The sequence below is a fragment of the Trachypithecus francoisi genome, unplaced genomic scaffold, assembly GCF_009764315.1.
Source record: "Trachypithecus francoisi isolate TF-2019V2 unplaced genomic scaffold, Tfra_2.0 Lachesis_group6, whole genome shotgun sequence".
NCBI lineage: Eukaryota > Metazoa > Chordata > Mammalia > Primates > Cercopithecidae > Trachypithecus > Trachypithecus francoisi.
Window position 1 is genome coordinate 86,219,648 of NW_022681471.1, and position 25,696 is coordinate 86,245,343.

Sequence of the window (25,696 nt, forward strand, 5' to 3'; positions counted from 1 at the left end):
TAATAATGTACTGATATTGGTCATTAATTGCGATGAATATGTAACTGTTAATAAGGAAAACTGGCTGTGGGGCATACGGGACTTCTCTGTTATCTTCACAATAAATCTGTAAATTTAAAACTGTTCTGAAATTAAGTTTATTTTAAAACCTCTCAAATCCGCTCCATCTTGCCAGTCCCACCTGAGGTCTAGCGTCTATTCCTTACTGCTCTCCTTTCTTCCAGTCCGTTCTCCTGGCAGCCAGCAGAGGGCATTCTCTAAAACGCAAATCTAACCATATCTGAAGCCTTCCAGCAAAATAAAGGCGTTGGATGGAAACTTCGGGAGATATGTTATAAAAGACCGACTCGGATGTCTGAATAAAAGTTATTGTGATCCAGAACAAATCTGGAAATATTTCTGGCGCCCACCGAGATAAAACTTATGTATCTAAATTTAATATAACTCAGCCTTTCCAAGGTCTCCCGGATAAAGCCCGTTTTTCAGATGTCCAACTCCCTACGTTTCCATCCCTTCGCACAGTTACATAGTTAATTTCCCTTTGTTTTTCCTTTATCTCTACGGATACTTCTCTGCCTGAGCTATCTTCTCCTGCCTTCTCCCCCAAGCCCAGCTCCAGGGACTCTGCACCCCCTCCCAAAGGCAAGAGAGCGCTCCTGCATAATTGGGTTGTGATATCCGGACCGAAGTCGTTTTTTGTTTTATTTTTACTAAATGCGAATGAGGAAAATGAATTCCTTGGCTCCCCCAGGCCCCGCTCACTTTAGGCCCGAGGAAAGGTTTGACGCACTATATATTAAAAGATGAATCACTGATAAATCGATGTTCTAGGGCGCAGGATGTCTCTATGCGCATGCGCCAGAGGGGAAGGCGTGGGAAGCCCTTTGCTACCTGGCTGAGTCCGCTGCGGGCGCCAGGAGGAGGAGGGGCTTCCTCAGCCTCGCCCTACCATTGGCCAGGATGATCCGCATTGGTCTGACGCAACGCCTCTGCGGCCTGGCTGAGCTCGCCCCCCACACCCGCCAAACCCCCGCAACTAACATGTTGCAGGCTACTGCGTAGGCCAGGCGGCTACGTGTGGGCCTGGGGGAAACTGACCACTGGGGCCGGGGCACCAGGCGAAACAAAAGACTCGAAGGGGCACACTGAACTTGCTCAGAATTTTATTGGGATTAACAGGGTCCACGGGGAGAGGCAAGCCTTCTGGGGGAGGGGGACAAGAATACCGCAAAGAATACCGCAAAGAATACCGCAATGGCGAAGCGGCCTTGCATAGACACCGAGGCGGGCTAGCGGCGCGGCAGGAAGAGGAGAGGGATGGAGAAAGAACTTGGGAGAGGAGGGTGGCAGCAGCGCCTACAAGGGCACTGCGCGGCTGTGACAAAGGCCACAGCGACCCTCCCCGCTTCGGGGGTCAGGGTGTCCACTCCACACAGCACAGGGAGAGGGGCTGGGGCCACAACTGACTGGGAGAAAGTGGGTAGAGGAGCCCTGACCAAGGCATCACAATAAATACAGTTAGCAGCACACAGAAGCCTGCGGGGGTGGAGGGCCAAAAGAAGGGGACTAGCCCCCTTTCCCTCCCCCCAAAATAAGAACTCTGCAATGACTAAACCATAAAAATAAACTTTAAACCCGTGTACGAAGTCGGTCACCCCCCAGAAGTGCAATGTGGGGCCGCGTGGCCCTAGCTGAGGAGGAGGGCAAATGGGATAGGGGGTGGGGGATACAGAGAGGTAATCCCCAAAAGGGCAAGACCCTTATCCGGTTTTCCCCCTCTTCCCCGGGTTGTCCCAACCGTTTGGGACCTGAATCACATCCTCCAGGTCAGAGTCGTCTGAATCTTCCCCTTCTTCCCAGACATCTTCACTTCCTTCCCCCTCATAGTTTCCTTCCTCCTCATAGTTTCCTTCCTCCTGATAGATGTCTTCATCTTGCTCGATGCCTGCATAGGGGAGAAGGAAGGAGAAATGGAGGAAGGCAGTTACATGAGCAGATAGGTGTCACTCTAAAAGGGAACAGAGCCCATAGCCAGGGCTTGTGGGGCCTGGGACAACTTGCCAAGTGCCTCTGCTTGGAACAAACAGCCAAAAGTGTGTGTGGGTATACTCATAAGCCCACAGAATGAGTGAGTTGGAGGAAGGCAGGTAGGCAGTGTGGACTCCCTGCTTCCATCCAGTCAAAACTGATATATCTCTGATAGTAGCTTTTTCTCCCCCTTGTACTCATCAGTGTGTCTCTTCCTGAGCTCCAACCTCAGCTGAATAAACCTATTCATCTCCAGGCAGCTTCCTTGCTCCTTTCCCCAGTCTGATCCAAACAGGCCCCAGTCTGTGTTCTTCAACCCAATTCCCCACCCCCACTCCCACCCTTAGGGCTGGGCAGACAGCTCTGCCTCTCCTTCTCTGAGAGAAGAGATGCCATCACGTGGAGGGGAAGAGAACTGAGAATCCGTTCCCTCTCCTACCTGAACACGTCTAGATTGAGGCTCCACATTCATTCAATACCTCTTCCCTTAGTGCTCTGGCCTTGCCCTCAATGGAAGTTTGCCAGGGACCCCATGGCCAAAAAAACCCCAAAAGTGGTTGATTTTCCTGCCCCTTCCACCTCCCATCTGAGTACTTCTCAGCATCCTTATAATTCTGATGTTATTCTCAGAGCCTTTAAGGTGCTAATGTGACTCTACAAGAGGGCATTATTATATGTAGTACTTGTCCAACATATACGACCACTGAAACCTTTTGTGGGAAGCAGCTTTCGGATCTGGTGAATGATCCTCAGGACATAATTTTGGAAACCCTGCCCAACATACCACGCATTTTCACCCTTCCAAGTCCTTGTTCACATGATCCACTCCACGGAGAATGCTCCATAATGCTCCTCAGTGTGAATGCAGCCTCCAATTCAGATGTCACCTTCTTCCTCTAGCTCTCCCCCGCCCCCCTCCCCAACTCTTGAGGTAGAACTGGCTGCACCCTTTTCTGGGCTCAGAGAGCACACTGTTCACTTCATGCTCTGCTCCCAGCACAAGCCTGGGAATTCGCCAAAGGCCAAGGCTGGGTACAGACTGTGCTGAAATGCACTGTGTTTTGCCACTCCCCCACCTCGATGTGAAGTGTCCTTTTTAGTTTTCCACCCACTGTCTCCTATCTCTGTGTACTCTTCATCTTTTGCTGTTACAACCATCTACCCATCACCTAGAACTAAAATGATTTTTTAGGGTTTTGTTACATTTTTAAGTTAAATGTTCACTGGACTTCCTTTGTTTAAAAAGTTGCTCAGAATGCTTTTCCTTTCCTCCATAAAAGCAGATTGTGTTCATGCCTTGATACCCTGTCCTTGGCCAGGCTTGCTCTGAAAGAAAAGAAGACGGAAGACAAGGGTTGGGGGCGGGGGTTAGCTCACCTTCCTCAATGCCCTCCTCTTCTTCCACTGATTCGTCTGAGATGATCTCTATCACATCCTCGTAGTCATCCTGATCCCTGTCAAAGTCTTCAATAACTTTCTCATAGTACTCAATGTCTCTGTCGTCATCATCGCTGCCTTCATTGTCACCTTCATTGCCATCATCATCACTGCCCTCATTGTCACCTTCGTTGCCATCATTATCTTCATCATCACTGGCCTCATCTGCTTCGTTGTCACTGTCGCTGCTGTCCTGGTTGTTGCCATGGCTGCCCCAGAAGCCACAGTTGAAGAAGTTGTTGCCGTAAGTGTGTTCGTTGTTGTCAGGGTTCTCTTCGTTGTCATCAGTGTTCTTGTTATTGTCTTCAGCGTTCTCCTTGTTGTCATCTGCACTCTCGTTGTTGTCAGTGGTTTCGTTGTCATCAGCACTCTCGTTGTTATCAGTGGTCTCATTGCGGACCTCATTGTGGTCAGGGCTCTCGCTGTCGCAGATGTTCTCATTGATGTCAGTTATCTCATTGTCAGTGGTCTCGAAGTAGTCAGTGGTCTCCATGAAGTCAGAGATCTTGATGTCATGAATTGTCTCATCAATGTCTGAGATCTCGCTGAAAATGTCTTCCACTGCATAATAGTCAGGGGCGTCTTCCATGATCACCACCTCACATCTGCCCCTGGTTTTACTGTAGGGAAGGCTGTAGCTGAGTATGGGGTTGGTGGAGGAGGTGTACCCATAGCACTCAAAGGTGGAGAGTAACTAGGGAAGCAGTAGGCTATAAGGGATCCCAAGGATGGGGCTAGGGTGGGTAAAGTCCCACTTCTGCCCCTGACTGTGTAACCTCAAGCCATTTCTGGACATGATTTCCCACTTGTAAAACATATTCCACTGGGATTATCTCAAAGGTCCCTTTCGCTCCATAAATCCTGTGTTACACTAGTTTTTGCCCCATCCCCAACAAACCACCTCTCAGCCACCAAACCCCCCATTACCGTTTCTTCATTTCTTGCTTCTTTCTCTTTATCCTGGAGCCCTTTCTCTCAGGTAGTAGCGTAGAGGATTAACCCACAGATCATTCTTGATAATCTGTTGAAAAAGGGGAGAAGAGAAGACAGCCATTAGTACAAGCTCCAGATCCTACTCTTAATTCCCCACGCACCCAGGAACAAGCCTAGCAAGGCCTTCTCTGGTGATGCCAGGAAGGGCCCCACCTCAGCAATCCTGTCAGCCTCTGGGAGGCTATGGTTTGAGAACCAGCTGAAGAAGCTGTTGCTCGCATCCTGGTTCCCATGACGGCGGGCCTGGGGTTCCTGGCCCCGGTGCCAGCGGATTGGAGTTGAGTGAGACACCAGCCGGCCTAGGGAGAAAGAAGGCTATGGAGATGGGACAAAACAAGGACAGATTGGGGGGGACATGGATTTACTCTGGGACTGCCTCTTACCCGAGCGGTTGCGCTGGAACTCCTTGACAATCACCATGTTTGTAAAGTAGGGGTTTGTCTGGAAGTACAGCTTCATTTTGTAGCCCATGGAGATATGTCTGAGATCCTGTACCTGCTCCAGGTGGGGGTGATGGTGGAATCTGTCTCCCCCAACACACACCACGGCCCTTCCCACCCACCTCCCCTCACCTCCAATAACCAGATTCGTTGCCCGATCCTACTAAAAAATGTCTCTCTGGCCTGACCTGCAGATTGGTCAAGTAGCGGAAAATGTCTTCATCACGTCGGTTGATCAAAATTGAAATTCTGGGGTGGTTGAGGAACTGATGAGTGGAGCAGTTTAGGTCAAGGATTGACTATTCCGTGAAAGGGAGGGACGGAAGGCCAGGGAGGGCACAGTAAGAGAGGCTGGAGCAGGAGGATTCCTTCTGTGTTTATGTTGTATGTATGAAGCAAGTGAGTCATGGGACATAACCCATACTTATTCCCATGATAAACCTCTATGTTAGGTGGTCCTGCAGGGTATTGACAATTTATATGCATGTGGTATATGTCTCTGGGTGCTGAAGGCTTGTGTTCACAAAATGCACATGTCTGGGGGCTGAAGGCCCACGTCCAAGTGATGCTGTATCTGACTGCTGAGGGCCTGTGGTCACGTGATGTTGTATGTATGGGTGTTGAAGGTCCATGTCTACATGATGTGTGAATGGCTCTGATGGCTTGTGGTCAAGTGATGCCATGTGTCTACATGCTGAGGACCTGTGGTCACATAATACTGTGTCTAGGAGCTGAGGTCCTATGTCTAAATGATATTGTATGCCTGGGTGCTAAGGACCTCTTACCATGTGCTGTTTTGTATGAGGGCGTTAAGGGTCTGTATCCACATAATTCTATTAGGATGTTAGATTTATGTTCCTGTTACATGTATGTATATGTGTCCATCTACTCTCCTCTTTCCTTCATTTAACTCCTTTTTCTCTATACCTAGACACTCCCTCTCTTGACCTTTCAGGGGCTCCAGCCCCTCTCTAGCCCGTTTCCCTCCAATGCAAGGCACTCCAGCCAGGATTGGGGTCTCCTAATATCTTAAGCAGAAATCTAGATTCACAGAGCCCTGTATGGCTCAGGCACCCTTTCTGGGCAGTTTCTCTGCTGTGTGCCATTCCCCTCCCTCTTCAAGGTCTCTGAGTCAGTTAATCTACTACATCCCCTCCCCTCCTCCTTTCACCATCTCTAGTCCAATTTTTTTGCTGTGCCCCTTTACTGCCCTCCTCCTTTTTATCATCTGTGATCCTTTTTTCAATGCTATGTTCCTCCTCTTCCCCCTTTCCCATCTGTAGTCCAGTTTTTATACCCCCCGTCCCCCTCCCCCCCTCCCCCCGTCCCTTCATCATCTCCAGTCCAGCTTCTCTGCTGTTCTGCCCTCCTCCTTCCATCCCTCTTCCACCCAGTCTAATCCGTCTTCCGATAGGGGGCTCACGCCCACCTCTGGCTCTCCTCCACCCCCTTTACCTTTTCTGTCCCTCCCCCACCTCCCCCTTTCCTGTCACGGTCTTCTGACCCATGGAGTATCGATTAGAAGGATACTGCTTTGACCCAGAAGCCTGGGATATGCTGGATGATAAGGTCTCTGCGCTCCAGGAAGGGTCTTCGCATCTGGATGAACTTGCGCTTGAGACGCAGGAAGGCCTTGCCTGCCTTGATGTTCACCGCCTCCAGATCCAGCTGAATATCCTCCAGTGCCTGCAGGATGCTCTCCATCCTCTCGGCATTTCTCTCTCTGCTTTCCCTCTTCACCTTCCTCTGCTTCCTCCTCCTCCTCCGCCGCCGCCTCCTGCTGCTCCTCATACTCTCCTGCTCATCCTCATCCTCATCCTCTACTATGATGATCGCCTCTTCCTTGCTCTTTGGGTCAACTAATCTCTGGGGCCCCCACCCCACTGCACTACAGGTTTCTAGGGCCCCCTCTCCACCAAAACTGCTGGGCTGCACAACCTGAAAATCGATTTCCAGGCTCCCCCCGGAGGCCTCAGGAGTGGGGAGTGCTTCTAGGCTCTCCGTGGGCGGGGGCGCCTCCCCATACCCCGACTCGATGGTAGGATCCCAGCCGGGACACTCAGCACCGAGCGTGAAGTATGCGCGGATCCCCCCCTCCTCGAGAATGACATAGGGAGGCGGCGGGGGCAGCGCGGGGCCCAGTCCCACCCCCCTCATATCGGCCAGCACCTGTGCCGCCTCCGTTTCCTCCTGGAGCCTCGGGCGCTGCTGGGGTGGAGGCAGCGGCAGTCGGAGGAGCGGCGGCGGCGGCGGCGGCGGGGGCGGGTCGCGCTGTGGAGACTCGGAGCTGCCCAGGCGACGGGTTTTGGCCGGAGGCCCCTCATCTGGACGGTCCATGGCGACCGCACTCGTACAGCTCAAGGGTCTCGCACTCGCCCCTTCGCTTTTAGCCGCGACCCTGCCGCTAGTCGCACCGGGAAGCGGAGCTGTGGAGACTCACGCAACCAGCTCTCCTCACCACCTCGCTCTGGCGTTCCCTCCCACAGCGCCCGCTCTACTCCCTCCGCGCCAATCGCCGAAGCCCCGCCCACTCCTGACGCAGGGACCCGCTCGGCCTGGCCATTGGCTGCCGGCCGCCGCGGCGGCGCTCGCGCTCCCGCGACCCCTGCCCGCTCTCACGCAATCTGCTTGCCAACACCACACATCATCAGTTTCCGATTGGCTCCCCTCGGGCCCGCCAATCAACGGGCTGACTTCCCCAGCGACGGGAGGGAAACTGCAGGGCGATTGGCTGCGAGGAAAGCTGGGGAAGAAGCCCCTCTCCCTCACCCTCTCAGCGTTTTATCCAATGGGAAAAGTACCAGTGGTTCTGAAGAGCAAAAAACGAGACGAAAAACAAACGCAGGCGCTGAGCAGGATGTGCTCACGTGAAATTGGGAGAGCCTCGTTATCGTTCCCCCCGCCCCCCTCCCCTCAGCAACTACGCACTTTTAAAATCTGCCCCTTCCCCCATTTCCTTCAACTCCTTCCACCACCCACGCTTCTGCCCCTCCCCCCATCCGGCTCCTGCCCCTTCCCCCACCCCCGCTTCTGCTCCTTCTCCCATCCCCCACTGCTGCCCCTTCTTCCATCCCCCGCTTCTGCCCTTCCTCCACTCCTCCACCCCCCGTTTCTCCCTCTTCCCCCACCCCCCATTTCTGCCCCTTCCCCCATCCCCCGCTTCGGCCCCTTTCCCCCCCCAACTTCTGTCTCTTCCCTCACCCTCCACTTCTGCTCCTTCCCGCGTTCCCTATTTCTGACCCCCCATCCCCCAACTCTGTCCCTTCCCTCACCCCCTACTTCTGCCCCTTCCCTCACCCCCACCCCCCGCTTCTGCCCTTTCTCTCACTCTCCCACCCTCCACCTCTGCTCCTCCCCATCCCCCCATTTCTGCCCCTCACTCACTCCCACCCCCTGCTTCTGCCCCTTTCCTCGCCCCCATCCCCCGCTTCTGCCCCTTTCCTCATCCCCCACACCCCCGCTTCTGCCCCTTCCATCCCCCGCTTCTGCCCCTTCCCTCACCCCACTTCTGCCCCTTCCCTCAGCCCCGCACCGCTTCTTCCTCTTCCCCCACCTTCCACTTCTGCCCCTTCCCCCACCCCCACGTTTGCCCCCTGGGTGAACTCTGCCGTCGCTCCTCGGGGGCTCGGGCTGCCCTACCGCCTGCGCCTGCAATTTAGGCACCCAGGGTGTTTGGTTTGGGGACCAGGTTTTGACGTGGCGTTTTCCATCTCCGCAAAATGGCCCTACAAATAATAATCACACACACAAAAAAGTAACTTCCTCTGCGTCATAAAAATGATTGTGATTCAGCTCATTTGCTAGAATTTTCTAGCACTTTCTGTCTCTTCTCCCCCTTTCCATCCTTTCCTCTCCCTTTCCTCCGTGTATGCTGTATTTTAAGATTTTTCTTTTTAAACCAGAGATGGATGGTCTTTTGTGAGGCATGGTGGTGGAGGGCTGGCTTTGGTGCTGGGATTCACATCCTGGGTGTGCCCCTCATTTTGTAACCTTAACCAAATCACTGCCCTTCTCTGAGCTTCAGTTTTCTCTCCCCTAAATTAGGCATCCCTAAAGAGAGGTGTAGGTAACTGCCCATTGCAACCTTGTCGCGGAGCAGAGAGGAGACCTAGGGATTCATCATCAGGGGAGTGGATAAGAAAAATGTGATATATGTTTAAGATGGACCACTAGAATGAATTAGATCTATATACGGCAACATGGCTGGATCTCTCAAAGACAGAATGTTGAGTGAAAAAAGAACAGAACAAGATTTATAGTACAATACTGTTTATGTAAATTAAAACACAGCAATACCATACATTTTTCACAGATACACATATATGTAAATAAACACATGAATGGTGGATTGGAAAGACATACGTTAAATACACGAGAGTGGGTGCCTGTGTAGGGGGTAGGGAGGATGGGATCAGGAATGGGTGATGAAGGGGACAAAACTGAAGACAAAAAAATAAAAGGGCCTCACATGGACCAATGATGATATAGTGTGCCAAGAACTGAGGAGTATGGTCAACTCAATTCTGTGCACCTGAGAGAATAGATAGTAAATTCACTGTCTAGGGAGCAGGCTGGCTGGGTAGACTCCTGGGCTTGGGTTTTTTTTCCCCATGACATCCCTCCCTCTAAATTTGGTCAAAGCTGACCAAAGTCCCAGCTGCATACAGTGGCCCCTAGGAAGGGCTCCCATCCCAGACTGAGCAGTCCTTCCAGAAGCCATTACTTTGTGAGGGGCATTTCCTAATCCCATCAGTTTCACTCACATTTGATCCTCAATTCCCAGTCCTCATTCTCCATGGTGGTCCAATTTTAGGAACACCTTGTTTGAGTTTGGAAAGGAGACTGAGAAGGGGTTGAGATGGGGCTACAGGCTTTGTGAGGAGATGAGGTTCTCAAGTACCCTGGCGGCCCCAGCCCTCCAGTGCTCAGGGCCTGGGCCAAGGGAGACCCATCTTGTGAGATGGGAATCTACCCTCTTGCTACCTACCTATGTACAGTTTCCAAGATCCATCTATTGACCACTCTACTTCCTACCATGGCACATACTCTAGTTTGTCTCCTCTCAACTGTGGTGTGTGTGTGTGTGTATGTGCGCGCGTGCATGCATGCACATGCTGTATATGTCCTCATATACAGGCATTTGCTTACGTGTGTGCACGGGCAAGTTTCCTCAGAAGTGCCTCCCCACACAAAGTCACACAGACACACACTATCACTCAATCATGTCTCTCCACATGTGGTCACACAGACAGGACACATGCACACACACACACACACACACACACACACACACACAGAAAGAGAAAACATCCAATATAGCATTGTTCATTTCAGTTTTTCCATTTACAAAATCCAATGGTGAATCCAGGCAGTTAGAAAAAAGAAATGGAGGAAAACCCTCCTGAATGTACCCTAACTACCCCCCACCCCCTTGGTCTTCCCACCCCACCCCCTCGGAAAGGCACCCCCATCACTATCGCTGAGAGAACAGGCTCCCCCACTCCCGGCCTCTCAGCCACTCTGGCCTGCCTTTCCAGGGCCACTCCGCAGCCAGGCTCATTAATGTCTCTCCTGTCTAGAGTGCCCTCCCCATTCTGTATGGGTCAGGCTTCCCCAGTTCTGGGGCTCTCTTGGGGTAGGGAGGGAGTTTAGGACAGGGACTTCTATAAAGAAGGGAAAGGGGGATGGATAAATACAGATTCCGGCCCCACAGGAAGTGAGGGGGGACAGAGAACCCAGGTAAGACCAGGGCAAGGAGTGCCAGCTTGGCTCACCAATCCATAGACCAGGCCTCGAAGTAAGCCCAGAGTGGACTCCACCCCCGGGAGGGAGGCTTGGATCTCTCACCTGGAGAATCTGGCTGCAGTCTGCTCCACTTTGGGTGTAGGTAAGGGTGGGGGAAGGAAGGGGAAGGAGGGTCGTTGGGAAAAGGGATGTTTGGGGCTCAGGGCCCGGTTGGCCAAGGGCTACTAAGGAGGGGCTTGAGGCCCCTGAGGCTTGAGGGGGACAAAAAGAGGTCAGATAGGAATGGACTCAAGTCCACAGTGCCTTGGAGTTTGTACCACTATCGGTTACCAAGGCCCCAAACAAATTTTCATTTTCAGAAGAGTAGAGTGAACCCAAGAGACAATTCTGGGGTTGAAATCGGCTCTGACCCAAGTCTTTGTGGTCCAGCTACTCTGGGGAGTTCAGCTCCCTCCCTACACTTTCCTGGTGGGCCACTCCTGTCTGTATGGCACCCACATCAGTCCTAGTGGGGCTGGAGTGGATTTCCATCCTCAGGAAGAAGAGTTGGGGGCTGGGGATCCTGAAGCAGCGTGAGAGAATGTGACCAGGGTGGGTCTCTTCAATTCGAGGAGTTCAGCTCACATCCTACTCTTCACCTAACCTGGGCCCATCCTTGGGACCCTTCTCCCTACTCCCTTGACTCTCCCAACAGATGCACAAGAACCATTTGGAAGGTCTGGACATGGTGGGGAGGGAGAGGAGACTGGGCTTGGGGCAAGGGTTGGCCTAAAACAACATTGCACACGACATAGTAATTAACATCCCTGCTCCATGGGAACCCAGCACCCCCTTTGGTCCCTCTTGTCAGCAGCCTTGGACCACTTTCTCCCTAAACATCCAGGCCTTGCTAAAGGACTTGGAAGGAGAGGGTGCATGGGAGCAGAGGGGGCAAAAGAGCTCTGGAAGTCTATTTTACAGGACAAATTTCTCCCTTCTGGACAGTGTCAGAAGGAGAGACATTAAAGTAAGAAAGCCTGTCTCCTCAGCTGTTAGTAGAAAAACCTGCATTCTTAGTTTTCTTTTCTTTTCTGAATTGTCACTTCTGTGAGAGAGAGAGAGAGGAGAGAGAAGAGAGAGAGAGAGAGAAGAATGAGATTGTAGAAGTGGAGAAGGAGGCAGCGGAGACAGGCCCCACAAAACTAAATATGCCTCTTTCCCAGTCCCTCGCCCAGTCCTCCATCCTTGGGAGGTGTTGGCAAAGGTGCCTAGATTACAGGTGGTTCGAGGGGCTGGGGCTGGAGCTCAGAAAGGAGGACTCCTGTATGGGCCCCTACCCTTCCCTTGCTATTGGCCCCATCACGGTGGCCATGAACTTCTCTCTGCCTGTCTGCCTACCAGCCTGCTTCACATGACACAGTAGGGTTCTCTGGGAGCCGGGGCACCTCCTGTGCCCCAGCAGGGGGCGTGAGTCCTCAGGCACTTCTTGAGGTCCTTGTTGAGCAGGAAGCAGACAATCGGGTTGACGGCAGCCTGGGCGAAGCTCATCCAAACAGCAGTAGCCAGGTAGCGGTGGGGCACAGCACAGGCTTTCACAAACACTCGCCAGTAGCAGCCACGATGTAGGGTGACCAGAGGAGCAGAAAGAGCAGTGTGATCGCGTAGAACATGCGGCCCAGCTGCTTTTCACCCTTGACCTCGTCCATGCCCAGTAGCCGCCGGCTGGCTGCATGCCCATTTTGCCGGATACCCAGCAGGGTTGGCGGCATGGGCCCACGGCCAAAGCCGGCGATCCAGTTGGCAGCAGCCTGGCCGGTGGCCCCGGGACCATGGAATGTCCAGTTCTGGCTGATGGCTGGCACCATCTGCACTGGCTTCATCTTGCGGTGACGATACTCGAAGAGGAGCAGCTTGCCATAGACAGCATGTGTAGCTGCCATGAGCACAGCCAACATAAGCATGAAGCCCAGCGTGTCATTGGCCTTGAAGTAGCGATGCTCAAAGATGCACTGGTCCTCCTCCCGAATAAACTTGTAGGTGCCCACGTCAAAGACAGGTGGGAAGGCCATGGCCACAGACAGGGTCCAGGCCATGCAGATGACAGCTGCGCATGTCCAGAGTTGTCATGCGCTTGGCGTAGAAGCGGTGGTGGGCGATGGCCATGTAGCGGGTGACGCTGATGCAGAACAGCATGAAGGCCGCATGGAAGCAAAAGAGCACGGCCATAAAGGCCACAATCTTGCAACTGAGTGCACTGAAGGTCCATGAAGAGCCGTGGCGCACAGAAGCCAGCACAAAGGGGAAGCAGACGGCAGAGCGTATGCCATCGGCAGGCACAGGTCCAGCAGGAAGTAGTAAGGAGCCTTGTGCAGGGCACGCTCCTTGAGCACCAGCAGGGACAAGATGGCGTTGCCTGCCAGGCTCACACACATAATCAGTCCCAGAAGTACCAGCTTCACATAAGCCGATGCAGACGGCGGGGACAGAGCGCCGCTCACCTCCTCAGGCTCTCCGGTGGTGTTGGCCATACTGAGGGTCAGGGGCTACTGCCAACCCTACGGGGTCAGCCAGTCCGGTACTCGATGGGCCCGGGGGGGCTCCATGAGTTGTCCTGCTACATTGCACCTGCAAATGGGAATGAGCGGGGGAGACACAGACACAGAGAGACAGAGAGATGAGGGCAAGAGAAAGACAGAGAGGGAGAAAAACACACAGGCGTGCAGAGACAAAGTGGGAAAGAGAGAGAGAGAGAGAGAGAGAGAGAGAACAAAGAGAAAAGTGGCCGCCAATATAAATGGATTGAGATTGACACAGAAATGGAGGGGATGAGAGTGAGGAGAGAGAAAGAGAGGGGAGAGAGAGACAGACAGACAGGAGACCATGAGAAACAGATGGAAAGGAAAGATGAGGAAGAAACAGAAAGGGCAGGGTTAGTGTGTCTACGAACCCTCCCCAATTATACCCTGGCTGGTGCCAGGCCCTGCCCCTGGACCACTCCTGCTCCTACCCACTCCTTGTCAGGTGAGGATGCTGCATTTCTCTGGATTGTTTGGTACCTGTTTCCTCCATTAGTGGATCTGTGGGGCAGGGATGTTGGTGCAGCTCTTCTCCCTCTTTGCAAAGCGCTAAGGTTGTGTTCAGACTTTTTTTTTACTGTCACCCATGTAAAAAAATACATTTTACATCACAACCCACTACACATACACGCACGCACACACACAACTCAACCAAAAGTTTCACAAACAGTACTGAACCTGTATGCAATGTACCCCATTCATTTTATTCTCTTTCATGTGTTCATAAAATGCTGGTACCACTCACTTAATAGATTTCCTTATTTATGATGGGGAATGTGTTTAGTATGCTTGAGGAACAGCAGGAAGACGAGTGGGCAGGAACAGTGAGAACAAGGGAGACAGTGAGGCAGGTGAAGTCGCAGAGGTGCCTTGGGGCCAGATTGTGTAGGGCTGTGGGCCACGATGAGGACTTTGGTTTTTATTTTAGGTCAGGAGGCAAGTATGTGTGATTATAAACATGTAGGTATGCTTGTGCATATTCATTCATACACTGAAAAAATATTTATCAAGCATCTACTGTGTACCAGGCACTGCTCTAGGTATTGAACACAGATAAAGATCCTGGCCTTGTGGAACCGACATTCTAGATAATAAAGAAGAGAGACACGGGTGAAGTATAGTGTGTCAGATGATGACAAGTTCCTAAGAATAAACATAAAGGAGGGAAGGAAGATAGGAAGTGCTAGGGGTGGGGAAGATGCTGCAGTTTTAGATGAGGTGGACAGGGGAGGCTTCACGGAGAAGGTGTCATCTGAGCATAGACCTAAGGGAGGTGAGAGAGTGAGTCATGGGGATATCTGGGGGAAGAGAAGTTCAGGCAGGGGGAACGGCCACAGCAAAGGCCCTGAGGTGGGACTCTACATGGCATGTTTGAGGAAGACAAGGAAGTCACGGTGGGTGGAACACAGTGAGTCAGGGAATGTGGTGGCAGGTGAGGTCAGAAAGGTGGTGAGGTCAGATTGGGGAGGCTGTGGCGAGGGCTTTTTCCTCTGAATGAGATGGGAGTCATGGGAGGATTCTGAGCAGAGGCCAGATGTGGTATGATCTAGGATGGAACAGAATCCCGCTTGCTGTTGCGAAGAGCAGGGGTCATGTGGGGTGCAGATGGAAGTAGGGAAGACTACTCAGAGGCCCCTGCAGCAATCCAGGTGACAGATAATACCCCCTCCATGCCACTCTCCCTATTGTGCTTCCTAGAATTTCTCTCTTCTAACACACTATATAATTTACTTTTAAATTTTGGTTTATTGCCTGCCTTGTCCTATCAGAATGAAAGCTCCACAAAGGCAGGAGTTAAAGACTCACTGACTCTCCTCTGAAAGAACACTACATAGCACATCATGGTAGGCTCTCAGTGACAATGCATCAAATGAATTGATTGAGGGATTAAATGGGCTGGGGCTGTGGGTCAGAGAGGACGCCCTGGAGACATCCAGGCAGGATTCACTACAAGAGCAGCCTGCGGGGTACACCTGGCAGTGAGAGCAGCGCAGCAAAGCTGTGGGAAAGAGGAGAGCTCTGGGAGTGTGGGGATGTGACTAGGTAACAGCACAGGTCCCAGGGGGAAGGCAGTGAGGCAACTGGGCAGAAACTGGGGAAGCTCAGGATGATTGTTGGGGCTGGCTGGGGTGGGTGGGATTAGGGGGTGCAACTTGAGTGGATGTCTTCCTACTTCTTTCCTCCCAGGAAAGTCTCCCCTCTGCATGTTTTCCAGCTCAATCCAGCCTGGCCTGCCACCGGGGCTGGCCTTTTTTTTTTTTTTTTTTAGACAGAGTCTCGCTCTGTTGCCCAGGCTGGAGTACAGTGGCACAATCTCAGCTCACTGCAACCTCCGCCTCCGGATTCAAGTGATTCTCGTGCCTCAGCCTCCCGAGTAGCCGGAATACAAGCACAGTGCCACCACGTCTGGCTAATTTTTGATTTTTTAGTAGGACAGGGTTTTGTCATGTTGGCCAGGCTGGTCTCCAACTCGTAACCTCAAATGATTCGCCCACCTTGGCCTCCCAAATTGTTGGGATTACAGGCGTGAGCCACTGTGCCCGAGCCAGGCTTTTTGATGGCACCCTGAAATCTCAGAGCCCATGGCAGGAGGCCAGACTAGCCCTTAGAAAGTGCTAGGGCAGGGGCTGAGCAGAAATGGGGTTGGTGGGCTCCCTTTCAGCCCTTCAAAGCCTGATAGGCCCCTCAGACTGTGGAACAGCCCACAGCTGGGTGAATGTAAACTCTCTCTCTCTCTCTCTCTCTCGCTCTCGCTCTCGCTCTCGCTCTCTCGCTCTCTCTTACCTGGAGGGGAGGCAGAGGGAAAAGGATAAAGACAGAGAGAGACTGAATGTAAGAGAGAGGCCAGAGAGATACAGAGAGAGAGAAGGAGAGAGATGTGTGTGTGACAGAGACAGATGGAGACATAGGAGGGAGAAAGAGACGAGAGAGAAACAGAGAAGAGGGGAGAGATCCTTACATACAGAGGAAGAGAGAAGACACGAAAGGGGAAGAAGGGTGAAAATGAGAGTGAGAAAAAAGAGACAGAGACACACACAGAAACCAGCACGCCAGACAGAGAAGGGAGAGAAATAGAGACAGAGAGAGAGAGCTCAAGAGAGAGAAAAGGAGAGCAGGGAGAGGGAGAGGGCTAATGCCATGAAAGAAAGAAAAATACAGACAGGGTGGGGTGGGGCAGAGATAAGAGAGGGGCGCTGGAGAGAGATAGAGACAGAGACAGAAATAAAGATGGAGATAGAGAGGGAGACACGGAGAGCCACACTAAGACCGAGAAGGTGGATAATGCGTAGCCCTGAGTCTCAGTGAAAACAAAAGCTAAAGATAAAATTAAAACCCCCACATCCCCCTGAAACAATAGCCGCAAACAAACAAAACCCTGGGAAAGCTCGGGACATGTTACAAACAAGTGAGGAGAGGGTCTTCCTCCGCAGACTGGCAGCCACAGCCCGGGCCCAGCTGAGGCTCAAGACGCGTGCAAACACAGAACACGCGCACACCTGCTCGAGCCCAGACACCTGCACACCTCCTCCCCCCATAAACAGTCTACTGCTGTGGACACCCTCAGACAGCAACCCGCTCTTGCATGAGGAACGCGTGCGCACGCATGCAACACACACACACACATACGCACACACGCACACGGAGGCAGAGGTACGTCTTGTACTCTGCGGTGTTCACACAGGTACGCAATGTACCCTCTTCCAGCGCCAGCGCTTCGTCCTCAACAAAGGCGTTACTGCCCTCTAGGGGACATTTTGGAAATTTGTGTAGGAGCATTTTTGATGGCCACAATGCTGGGGTGTAGGGTGTCCTTCCGACATTTAGGAGTCGGGGAGGATATTGGCCATCCAGTAATATGGGGGACAGTCCCACGCAGCCAACATGTCCCGCATCCTCTAGGACTTTGGACTTTTAAGTGAACCTAGAGTCTATTTCACAGATAAACACCATTTTTTTCTCTTGATTTTAACATACCCCTAATTATCCAGGAACTTGGCTGTCATGTAAGTAAAGAGGAGGCTGTACTTTGGTTTGGGATGACCTTTCCTTAGAGTTGTTGACTATTTTGGGAAATCTCACCTCCAAGGCCTGTGCCTGTCATTTTCCTGCACGTCCTGCCTCTGATGTTTCCCCTTCTCCTAAATCCATATTTACCCAGTATAAGACATTGGGGGCCGGGCACAGTGGCTCACGCCTGTAATCCCAGCACTCTGGGAGGCCGAGGTGGGCGGATCACCTGAGGTCGGGAGTTTGAGACCAGCCTGACCAACATGGAGAAACCCCCTCTCTACTAAAAATAAAAAATAGAAAATTAACAGGATGTGGTGGCGCATGCCTGTAATCCCAGCTACTGGGGAGGCTGAGGCAGAAGAATCACTTGAACCTGGGAGGCAGAGGTTGTGGTGAGCCGGATTGCGCCACTGCACTCCAGCCTGGGCAACAAGAGCAAAACTCCGTCTAAAAAAAAAAAAAAAAAAAAAAGAGACATTGGGAGCCTCTAATTACTTCTTGAATCTCCTGGGGAGTGTCATGCCCAAGCATTTACAAATTGAAATACAAATCGTTTTCTTATAAATCATTTTCCTTTTATTTCTTATTTGTATTTTAGTTAATACAAAATGGATATTGTATAAAATATGGAATTTCTTTTTAAATTTACACGTGCAGAGGGCCGGGCACGGTGGCTCACACCAGTAATCCCAGCACTTTGGGAGACTGAGGTGGGCGGATCACCTGAGGTCAGGAGTTCGAGACCAGCCTGGCCAACATGATGAAACTCCGTCTCTACTAAAAGTACAAAATTAGCTGGGCGTGGTGGCATGCACCTGTAATCCCAGCTACTCGGGAGGCTGAGGCAGGAGAATCACTTGAACCCGGGAGGCGGAGGTTGCAGTGAGCTGAGATCGTGCCATTGCACTCCAGCCTGGGCAACAAGAGTGAAACTCCATCTCAAAAAAGAAAAAATTACATGTGCAGAGAGATTATGTTACCTGAGAACTTCATTTCCAGACAGTAAAGGGGTGTTACAAAATATCCGTTACATAGAAGAGAGTACTGAGTATGAGAGGGCTGAGAATTGTTTACATACACAGACACACTCAGATACACACTCATTCACACACACACACACAAGCAATGGTCCACAAAACCACCTTTATAACTCCCCTAACACATACATGGATGAATGAGATCTCAAACACTGACAGATAGGTACACACAAGCAAACTTACCCACATATACTTTCATTCACACAGACATATATATACTCATTGACCAATATAGCTGATTATTCAAATCCTCTCACATATTCAGACACAACACAGATATACACAAAGTTGTATATTGATATTGTCACATATATAAACACTGTCACAATATTAACACTCAGATTCAAAGTTACTTACATATGCCAGCAGGCTGACACACACTTGAACCCTACCACGTGTGTGTATACAAACACACACACACAAACACACACAGGTATAGTACATAGAATCCCCCTCAGAGACCTACAGATATATATGCACTGAGAAAAAAGCAGGCAAGTAAAAAACTGCTCACATATACACACACACACTCTAACACAAAGAGACAGATTCAAACTCTCTCACATAGATCAGGTGTGCTCACCAAGACAAGTATGTATATCCTGGTACATGTACACACACACACCCATTCACATATACACTCCCACCCATGAACAGACTTATAACAGCTCCAACACACACACAGAGAGGCACACTCATACACTTTAGCAATATGCAAAGAAACACAAAGATAAAAATTGCATATTGTACATATACACACACACACAAAGACAAGTACACATGGGCAAACATGTGTACACATATAAACTTGCTCACACACAGATACACTTAACTGATATACACATCCTGCAACAGGTATATCCCTAGAGCCAAACCTGCTCATGTGCAGAGACCAGCTAACTCTTGCACTTATAAGTGGACAGATGATCAGAGCTGCCCAGCTGGTAGGCTCCTACCACAGCAAAGGGCTAGAGCAAGAATGGCTCCAGAGCAACTATGTGCAAAGGGAGGTGGTAACTGTTTTCATCACTTCCCACTGAAACATTCCAGATAGTATGATTATTACTTTGCTATTTGTTTATCATCAGTGAGGTTTTGACGTTTGGCCTAGACCTATGTGGACGATGTTTGTTTTTGTTTTCCTTTCTGTTTTTTTTATTTTTTATTTTTTTTAAGAGACAAGGTCGGTTGGGCGCGGTGGGTCACGCCTGTAATCCTAACACTTTGGGAGGCCGAGGTGGGAGGATCACTTGAGGCCAGGAGTTCTAGACCAGCCTGGCCAACATGGTGAAATCCTGTCTCCAGTAAAAATACAAAAATTAGCTGGGCGTGGTGGTGCATGGCTGTAATCCCAGCTACTCCGGAGGCTGAGGCAGGAGAAACGCTTGAACCTGGGAGGTGGAGATTGCAGTGAGCTGAGATCATGCCACTGCACTCCAGCCTGGGTGACAGAGTGAGACTCTGTCTCAAAAAGAAAAAAAAAAAAGAGAAAAAGTCTCGCTCAGTCACCCAGGCTGGAGTGTGGTGGTGCAATCATAGCTCACTGCAGCCTCAAACTCCTGGGCTCAGCCCCTCAAGATGCTGGGATTACAAGCCTGAGCCATCACGCCTAGCCTTCATTTTTGAAAATTTATTTATTTATTTATTTAGGGTCTCGCTCTGTCACCCAGGCTGGAGTGCAGTGGCATGAACCTCAACCTCCTAGGCTCAAGCAATCTTCCTACCTCAGCCCCAGAGTAGCTGGGACTACAGGGATGTGCCACTATGCCCGGCTAATTTTTTAAGTTTTTTTTTGTAGAGATGCAGTCTCACTATGTTGCCCAGGCTAGTCTTCTTGGGCTCAAGAAGTCCTCCTGCCTCAGCCTCCCAAAGTCTTGGGATTATAAGCATGAACCATTGCACCCCGCCTGTTTTTCTTTTAGTTTGATTTTCTTCTTAGTTTTCCACAAGTTTTTTTCTTCTTCAAAAATAGGAGGGCTGTCTCATTACCAAGAAACAGAGAAAAAATAGAAGTGTTGTATGATTGTTGCTATGTGGACTATTATATAGTATTAGGTGTTTCTAAAGAGAATAGTATTATTTTATTTTCTGATTGTTACTTCTTTATAAAAAAACTTTTATTATAGCACATTTCAAACACTAAAATGTAGAGAGAAGGCCGGGCGCGATGGCTCACACCTGTAATCCTAGCACTTTGGGAGGCCTAGGTGGGCGGATCACGAGGTCAGGAGATCGAGACTATCCTGGCTAACACGGTGAAACCCTGTCTCTACTAAATATACAAAAAAAATTAGCTGGGCATGGCAGCGGGCGCCTGTAGTCCCAGCTACTCCGGAGGCTGAGGCAGGAGAATGGCGTAAACCCCGGGAAGCGGAGCTTGCAGTGAGCCGAAGTCGCGCCACTGCACTCCAGCCTGGGCGACAGAGCAAGACTCCGTCTCAAAAAAAAACAAAACAAAAAAACAAAACAAAAAACAAGACAAAACAAAAAGTAAAGAGAATACTGTAATGAACCTCAGTGGATCCACTGCCCAGACTCACCAATCACCAACTCATAGCTAGTCTCATTCTGCCTATAACCCTACCCACTTCCCTCACTCCCAGTATTCTGAAGCATATCTATTATATCATTTCATCCTTAAGTATTTCAATATCTACTCCTAAAAGGTCAGGACTCTTTTAAAAAGATTACAACAATATCATTTTTATCATTTCTTGGTTTATTTAATGATTTACTTGTGATTGGTATTTGATACTAAAAACTTAACCAAATCTGATTCTTGGTGGGATTTCATACTTATTATCTTTTGTTTTTACACAAAAATATTTGTCAATAAATGAGTGAAGCCCAACAATAATTTAATTGAGTTGCTTTATGACTTTGTTTCAGAGTGTTGCTTTCTTAAGAATGCAGAGAAAAATCAGTTTTCAGAACTCACAGAGGTCTGCTGACCCCTTCAATAGAAAGATTTGGAATTTTTAAAGCATCTGGCAGGGCAAATGGAGAAACTGGGATCTTTTATGAGATGGGTTAGAATATTTTTAGCTGGAGCTCAACCAGCTAGTGACAGGGTTTCATGATTAACAAGTAAAGCTAAGACGCCCCTCCCAGTAGAATCACACAGGTTAGCAGTGTGCAGGGAAATTATCTACACGATTTTCAAGACCAATGAGGTAAAGGGAATAGGAAAGGGGCCATTTTCAATTATTGCTGTTAGGAGATACACTGGTGACAGGTCAAAGGGCATTGAGATGACACTAACTTAGATGTTCAATCAGAAAAGTTTTCATTTTCCTTTTCTTTTTTTCTTTTTCTTTTTTTTTTTGAGACGGAGTCTTGCTCATCACCCAGGCTGGAGTGCAGTGGTGCGATCTTGGCTCACTGCAAGCTCAGCCTCCCGGGTTCACGCCATTCTCCTGCCTCAGCCTCCTGAGTATCGGGGATTACAGGCACCTGCCGCCACGCCCGGCTAATTTTTTTTTTTTTTTAATAGAGATGGGGTTTCTTTTTTTTTTTTTTTTTTGAGGCGGAGTCTCGCTCTGTCGCCCGGACTGGAGTGCAGTGGCCGGATCTCAGCTCACTGCAAGCTCCGCCTCCGGGTTTACGCCATTCTCCTGCCTCAGCCTCCCCAGTAGCTGGGACTACAGGCGCCCGCCATCTCACCCGGCTAGTTTTTGTATTTTTAGTAGAGACGGGGTTTCACCGTGTTAGCCAGGATGGTCTCGATCTCCTGACCTCGTGATCCGCCCGTCTCGGCCTCCCAAAGTGCTGGGATTACAGGCTTGAGCCACCGCGCCCGGCCAATAGAGATGGGGTTTCACCGTGTTAGCCAGGATGGTCTCGATCTCCTGATCTCGTGATCCACCCGCCTCGGCCTCCCAAAGTGCTGGGATTATAGGCGTGAGCCACCGCGCCGGGCCAGGTTTTCATTTTCTACCCATCCATCCATGGATGTTGACATTGCATAGTTTACAGTACTAGTTAGAAACTTGAAGAGAAGTACAAGAAGCACCAACATAAACTAAGGTTGAAATATTCAAAGTGATACATGAATATTTTGAAATACTGTGGAAACTGCATAAGTCTGTGCACAGATGCTGCTGTTCACAACAGCAGTTTGCTCAGAAAACGCTGAGATTCATTTACTGAGGCGCCCTCACCTGTAAGTTTGTCTGTAGGTCTCATTTCCACAGTAAATTATGCCAGATGAATGTAATTAAATCCAAGACATTTCCCAACTGCCTTTCAGCTTTCTGTAAGGAATTGGGATCAGTACACTCTTCCGTGTTGTTTTAAACCTAAGTGGTAGAGATTTGGTAATAATAATAATAACAATTGTGAGGTAAAAGAAACATGGCAACATTTCTTTGTGAATGCTTCTCATTTTTCTGATTTTTTTTTTTTTTTTTGCAGTCTCGTTCTGTCGCCCAGGCTGGAGTGCAGTAGTGCAATATCGCCTCACTGCCACCTCCGCCTCCAGGGTTCAAGCGATTCTCCTGCCTCAGCCTCCCAAGTAGCTGTGACTACAGGCACAGGCTGCCATGCCCGGATAATTTTTTTGTATTTTTAGTAGAGACGGGGTTTCACCATGTTGTCCAGGCTGGTTTCGAACTCCTGAGCTCAGGCACAGATTTTATGTTTACTGGCTTCAACAAATGGCTTTTTTTGCACACGAATAAAGTTACATGAAAAATGTTAAAGATACTAAAGAATAGAGTGGAGAGTACTGACAGAGTTTATGGATTCGAAGCAAAACTTCAACTTAGGAGATGTGAAGTCAAGTGTGGTTCCCTGGGTGATGTTTACTTGGTGTTGCAATTGAATACTAAAGAAGACTTGTTAGAGTCAGTAGAGCAATGTCTGCATTCACTTAGCGGAAAAGCTTCATCACTTTTTTTTTTTTTTTTTTTGAGACAGAGTCTCACTCTGTCGCCCAGGTTGGAGTGCAGTGGCCGGATCTCAGCTCACTGCCAGCTCCGCCTTCCGAGTTTACGCCATTCTCCTGCCTCAGCTTCCCGAGTAGCTGGGACTACAGGCGCCCGCCACCTCGCCCGGCTAGTTTTTTGTATTTTTTAGTAGAGACGGGGTTTCACAGTGTTAGCCAGGATGGTCTCAATCTCCTGACCTTGTGATCTGCCTGTCTCGGCCTCCCAAAGTGCTGGGATTACAGGCTTGAGCCACCGCGCCCGGCCATCATTATTTTAAGATACACAAAATGAAAATTTTCTGTTGCATTCCATTTGTGAGCATTTATTTATTTATCTATTTATTTTGGAAACAGGGTCTCACTCTGTCACCCAGGCTGGAGTGCAGTGAGGTGATCATGGCTCACTGCAGCCTCAACCTCCCAGGTTCAAGCAATCCTCCCACCTCAGCCTCCTGAGTAGCTGGGATCACAGGCACCAGCTACAGGCACGCCACCGTGCCTGGCTAATTTTTGTATTTTTGGTAGAGACGGGGTTTCGTCACGTTGCCTAGACTGGTCTCAAACTCCTGGGCTCAAGCAATCCTCCCACCTCAGCTTCCCAAAGTGCTGGGATTACAGGCATGAGCCACTGCACCTGGCCTGCATTTGTTACATGAAATTTCATATTTGATTGAAAGAAAATAAAGAGATGCTAGATTTAAAAAAGAATCCTCCCTTTGAAGCACAACATTCAAAAACTACAAATTATCCAAATTCTGCTTATTTGTCGAGAAACGAGTTTTAACCCAATAAAAAAAGTACTCTTTGACCATTTGCTGCAACCTACTTATGCCAGCAATTTCCTGTTGATGGTGACTACCAAAAGATAGAAAAGATCATGTAGCTATTTCAAGCACAAAACCTTAGTCTCTGCCTGGCCATGACAAGAACAAGAGAATTATAAAAGGAAAGTGGAAAAAGAAGGCACGAATAAGCAGTTGTTCCATTTCTTAAGAAAGGTGGGTATGGTGTGAAAGCACCAGCCATACTCAACACTAGAAACTGCACCTGAGGCTTCTGAGAAACCAAAGGGTTATCTGATGACCCCAAAGCTTGTGTTTTTGAGGTCAGCTCTGCTGACCTATAGAATGATGCAGCTACATTTCATACATTCAAGTTAATTACTGAGGACATTAGGTCAAACATCGGATTGTGTCTGAACAATCTCCATGGAATGTGTCTTACCTCAACAACATGCTTTCCAAGATCAAAAAGTGGCAGGCCACAATAGAAGTTTATATCTGTGTCAAAACTACCAATTGTTATTTACTTAATTTCCTTTGTTTGAGCTTTCACCAAGAAACACAATAACTTGATGTAGAAGATCTATGCTCAGCATCAGTGGATTTGCCAAATCAAGATTAAAATGACCATAAATGAATCAAAGGACTATAGAATAAATCAAACCACTTATGACTTGATCAGAAGTGGGCATGGATGTTGACCACTACAAATTCACATTAGTGAATTTAAAAGTTACGGTCTCCTATGGTTTGAATGTGTCCCCTAAAGTTCATGCGTTAAAAACTTAATCCCGGCCGGGCCCGGTGGCTCAAGCCTGTAATCCCAGTACTTTGGGAGGCCGAGACGGGCGGATCACGAGGTCAGGAGATCGAGACCATCCTGGCTAACACGGTGAAACCCCATCTCTACTAAAAATACAAAAACTAGCCGGGCGAAGTGGCGGGCGCCTGTAGTCCCAGCTACTCGGGAGGCTGAGGCAGGAGAATGGTGTAAACCCGGGAGGCGGAGCTTGCAGTGAGCTGAGATCCGGCCACTGCACTCCAGTCCCGGCGACAGAGCGAGACTCCGCCTCAAAAAAAAAAAAAAAAAAAAAAACAAACTTAATCCCCAATGCAACAGTGTTGACAGGTGGGACCTTTAAGAGTAATGAGGTTATGAGGACTCTTCCCTCATAAATGGATGAATGCTGTTATCACAGGAGTGGGTTGCTTATCACAGAAATGGGTTCCTGATAAAAGGATGAGTTCTACCTACTTCCCTTCTCTCTTTGTCACGTGCACATGCTCTCTTGCCCTTCTGCCTTCCACCATGGGATGATGCAGCAAGAAGGCTCTCACCAGATGTAGCCACATGATCTTGGACAGCCCAGCCTCCAGAATGATAAGAAATAAAATAAAATCTCTCTCTTTTTTTTTTTTTTTGAGGCGGAGTCTCGCTCTGTCACCTGGACTGGAGTGCAGTGGCCGGATCTCAGCTCACTGCAAGCTCCGCCTCCCGGGTTTACGCCATTCTCCTGCCTCAACCTCCCGAGTAGCTGGGACTACAGGCGCCCGCCACCTCGCCCGGCTAGTTTTTTTTTTTGTATTTTTAGTAGAGACGGGGTTTCACCGTGTTAGCCAGGATGGTCTCATCTCCTGACCTCGTGATCCGCCCGTCTCGGCTTCCCAAAGTGCTGGGATTACAGGCTTGAGCCACCGCGCCCGGCCTCTTTTTTTTTTTTTTTTTTTTTGAGACAGAGTC

General features: G+C 49.7%; 2 protein-coding genes across 2 annotated transcripts in view; both read right to left on the reverse strand.

Moving 5' to 3' along the window:
* Positions 1 to 1,146: 1,146 nt before the first annotated feature.
* TSPYL2 (TSPY like 2) lies at positions 1,147 to 7,807 on the reverse strand. Its single transcript, XM_033201455.1, is given in 8 exon segments — positions 1,147 to 1,945; positions 3,406 to 4,085; positions 4,393 to 4,435; positions 4,438 to 4,486; positions 4,612 to 4,757; positions 4,842 to 4,953; positions 5,087 to 5,164; positions 6,429 to 7,807. Coding segments are annotated over 8 exon segments (2,100 nt in total). The 5' UTR covers positions 7,236 to 7,807; the 3' UTR covers positions 1,147 to 1,760.
* A 1,343-nt stretch (positions 7,808 to 9,150) lies between these two features.
* Positions 9,151 to 25,696, reverse strand: part of GPR173 (G protein-coupled receptor 173) — a 32,055-nt gene continuing 15,509 nt past the window's right edge. Inside the window, 4 exon segments of the mRNA XM_033201510.1 lie at positions 9,151 to 12,238; positions 12,241 to 12,742; positions 12,744 to 12,955; positions 12,958 to 13,247. Coding sequence (XP_033057401.1) covers positions 12,030 to 12,238; positions 12,241 to 12,742; positions 12,744 to 12,955; positions 12,958 to 13,150 — 1,116 coding nt within the window. The 5' untranslated portion in view covers positions 13,151 to 13,247 and the 3' untranslated portion in view covers positions 9,151 to 12,029.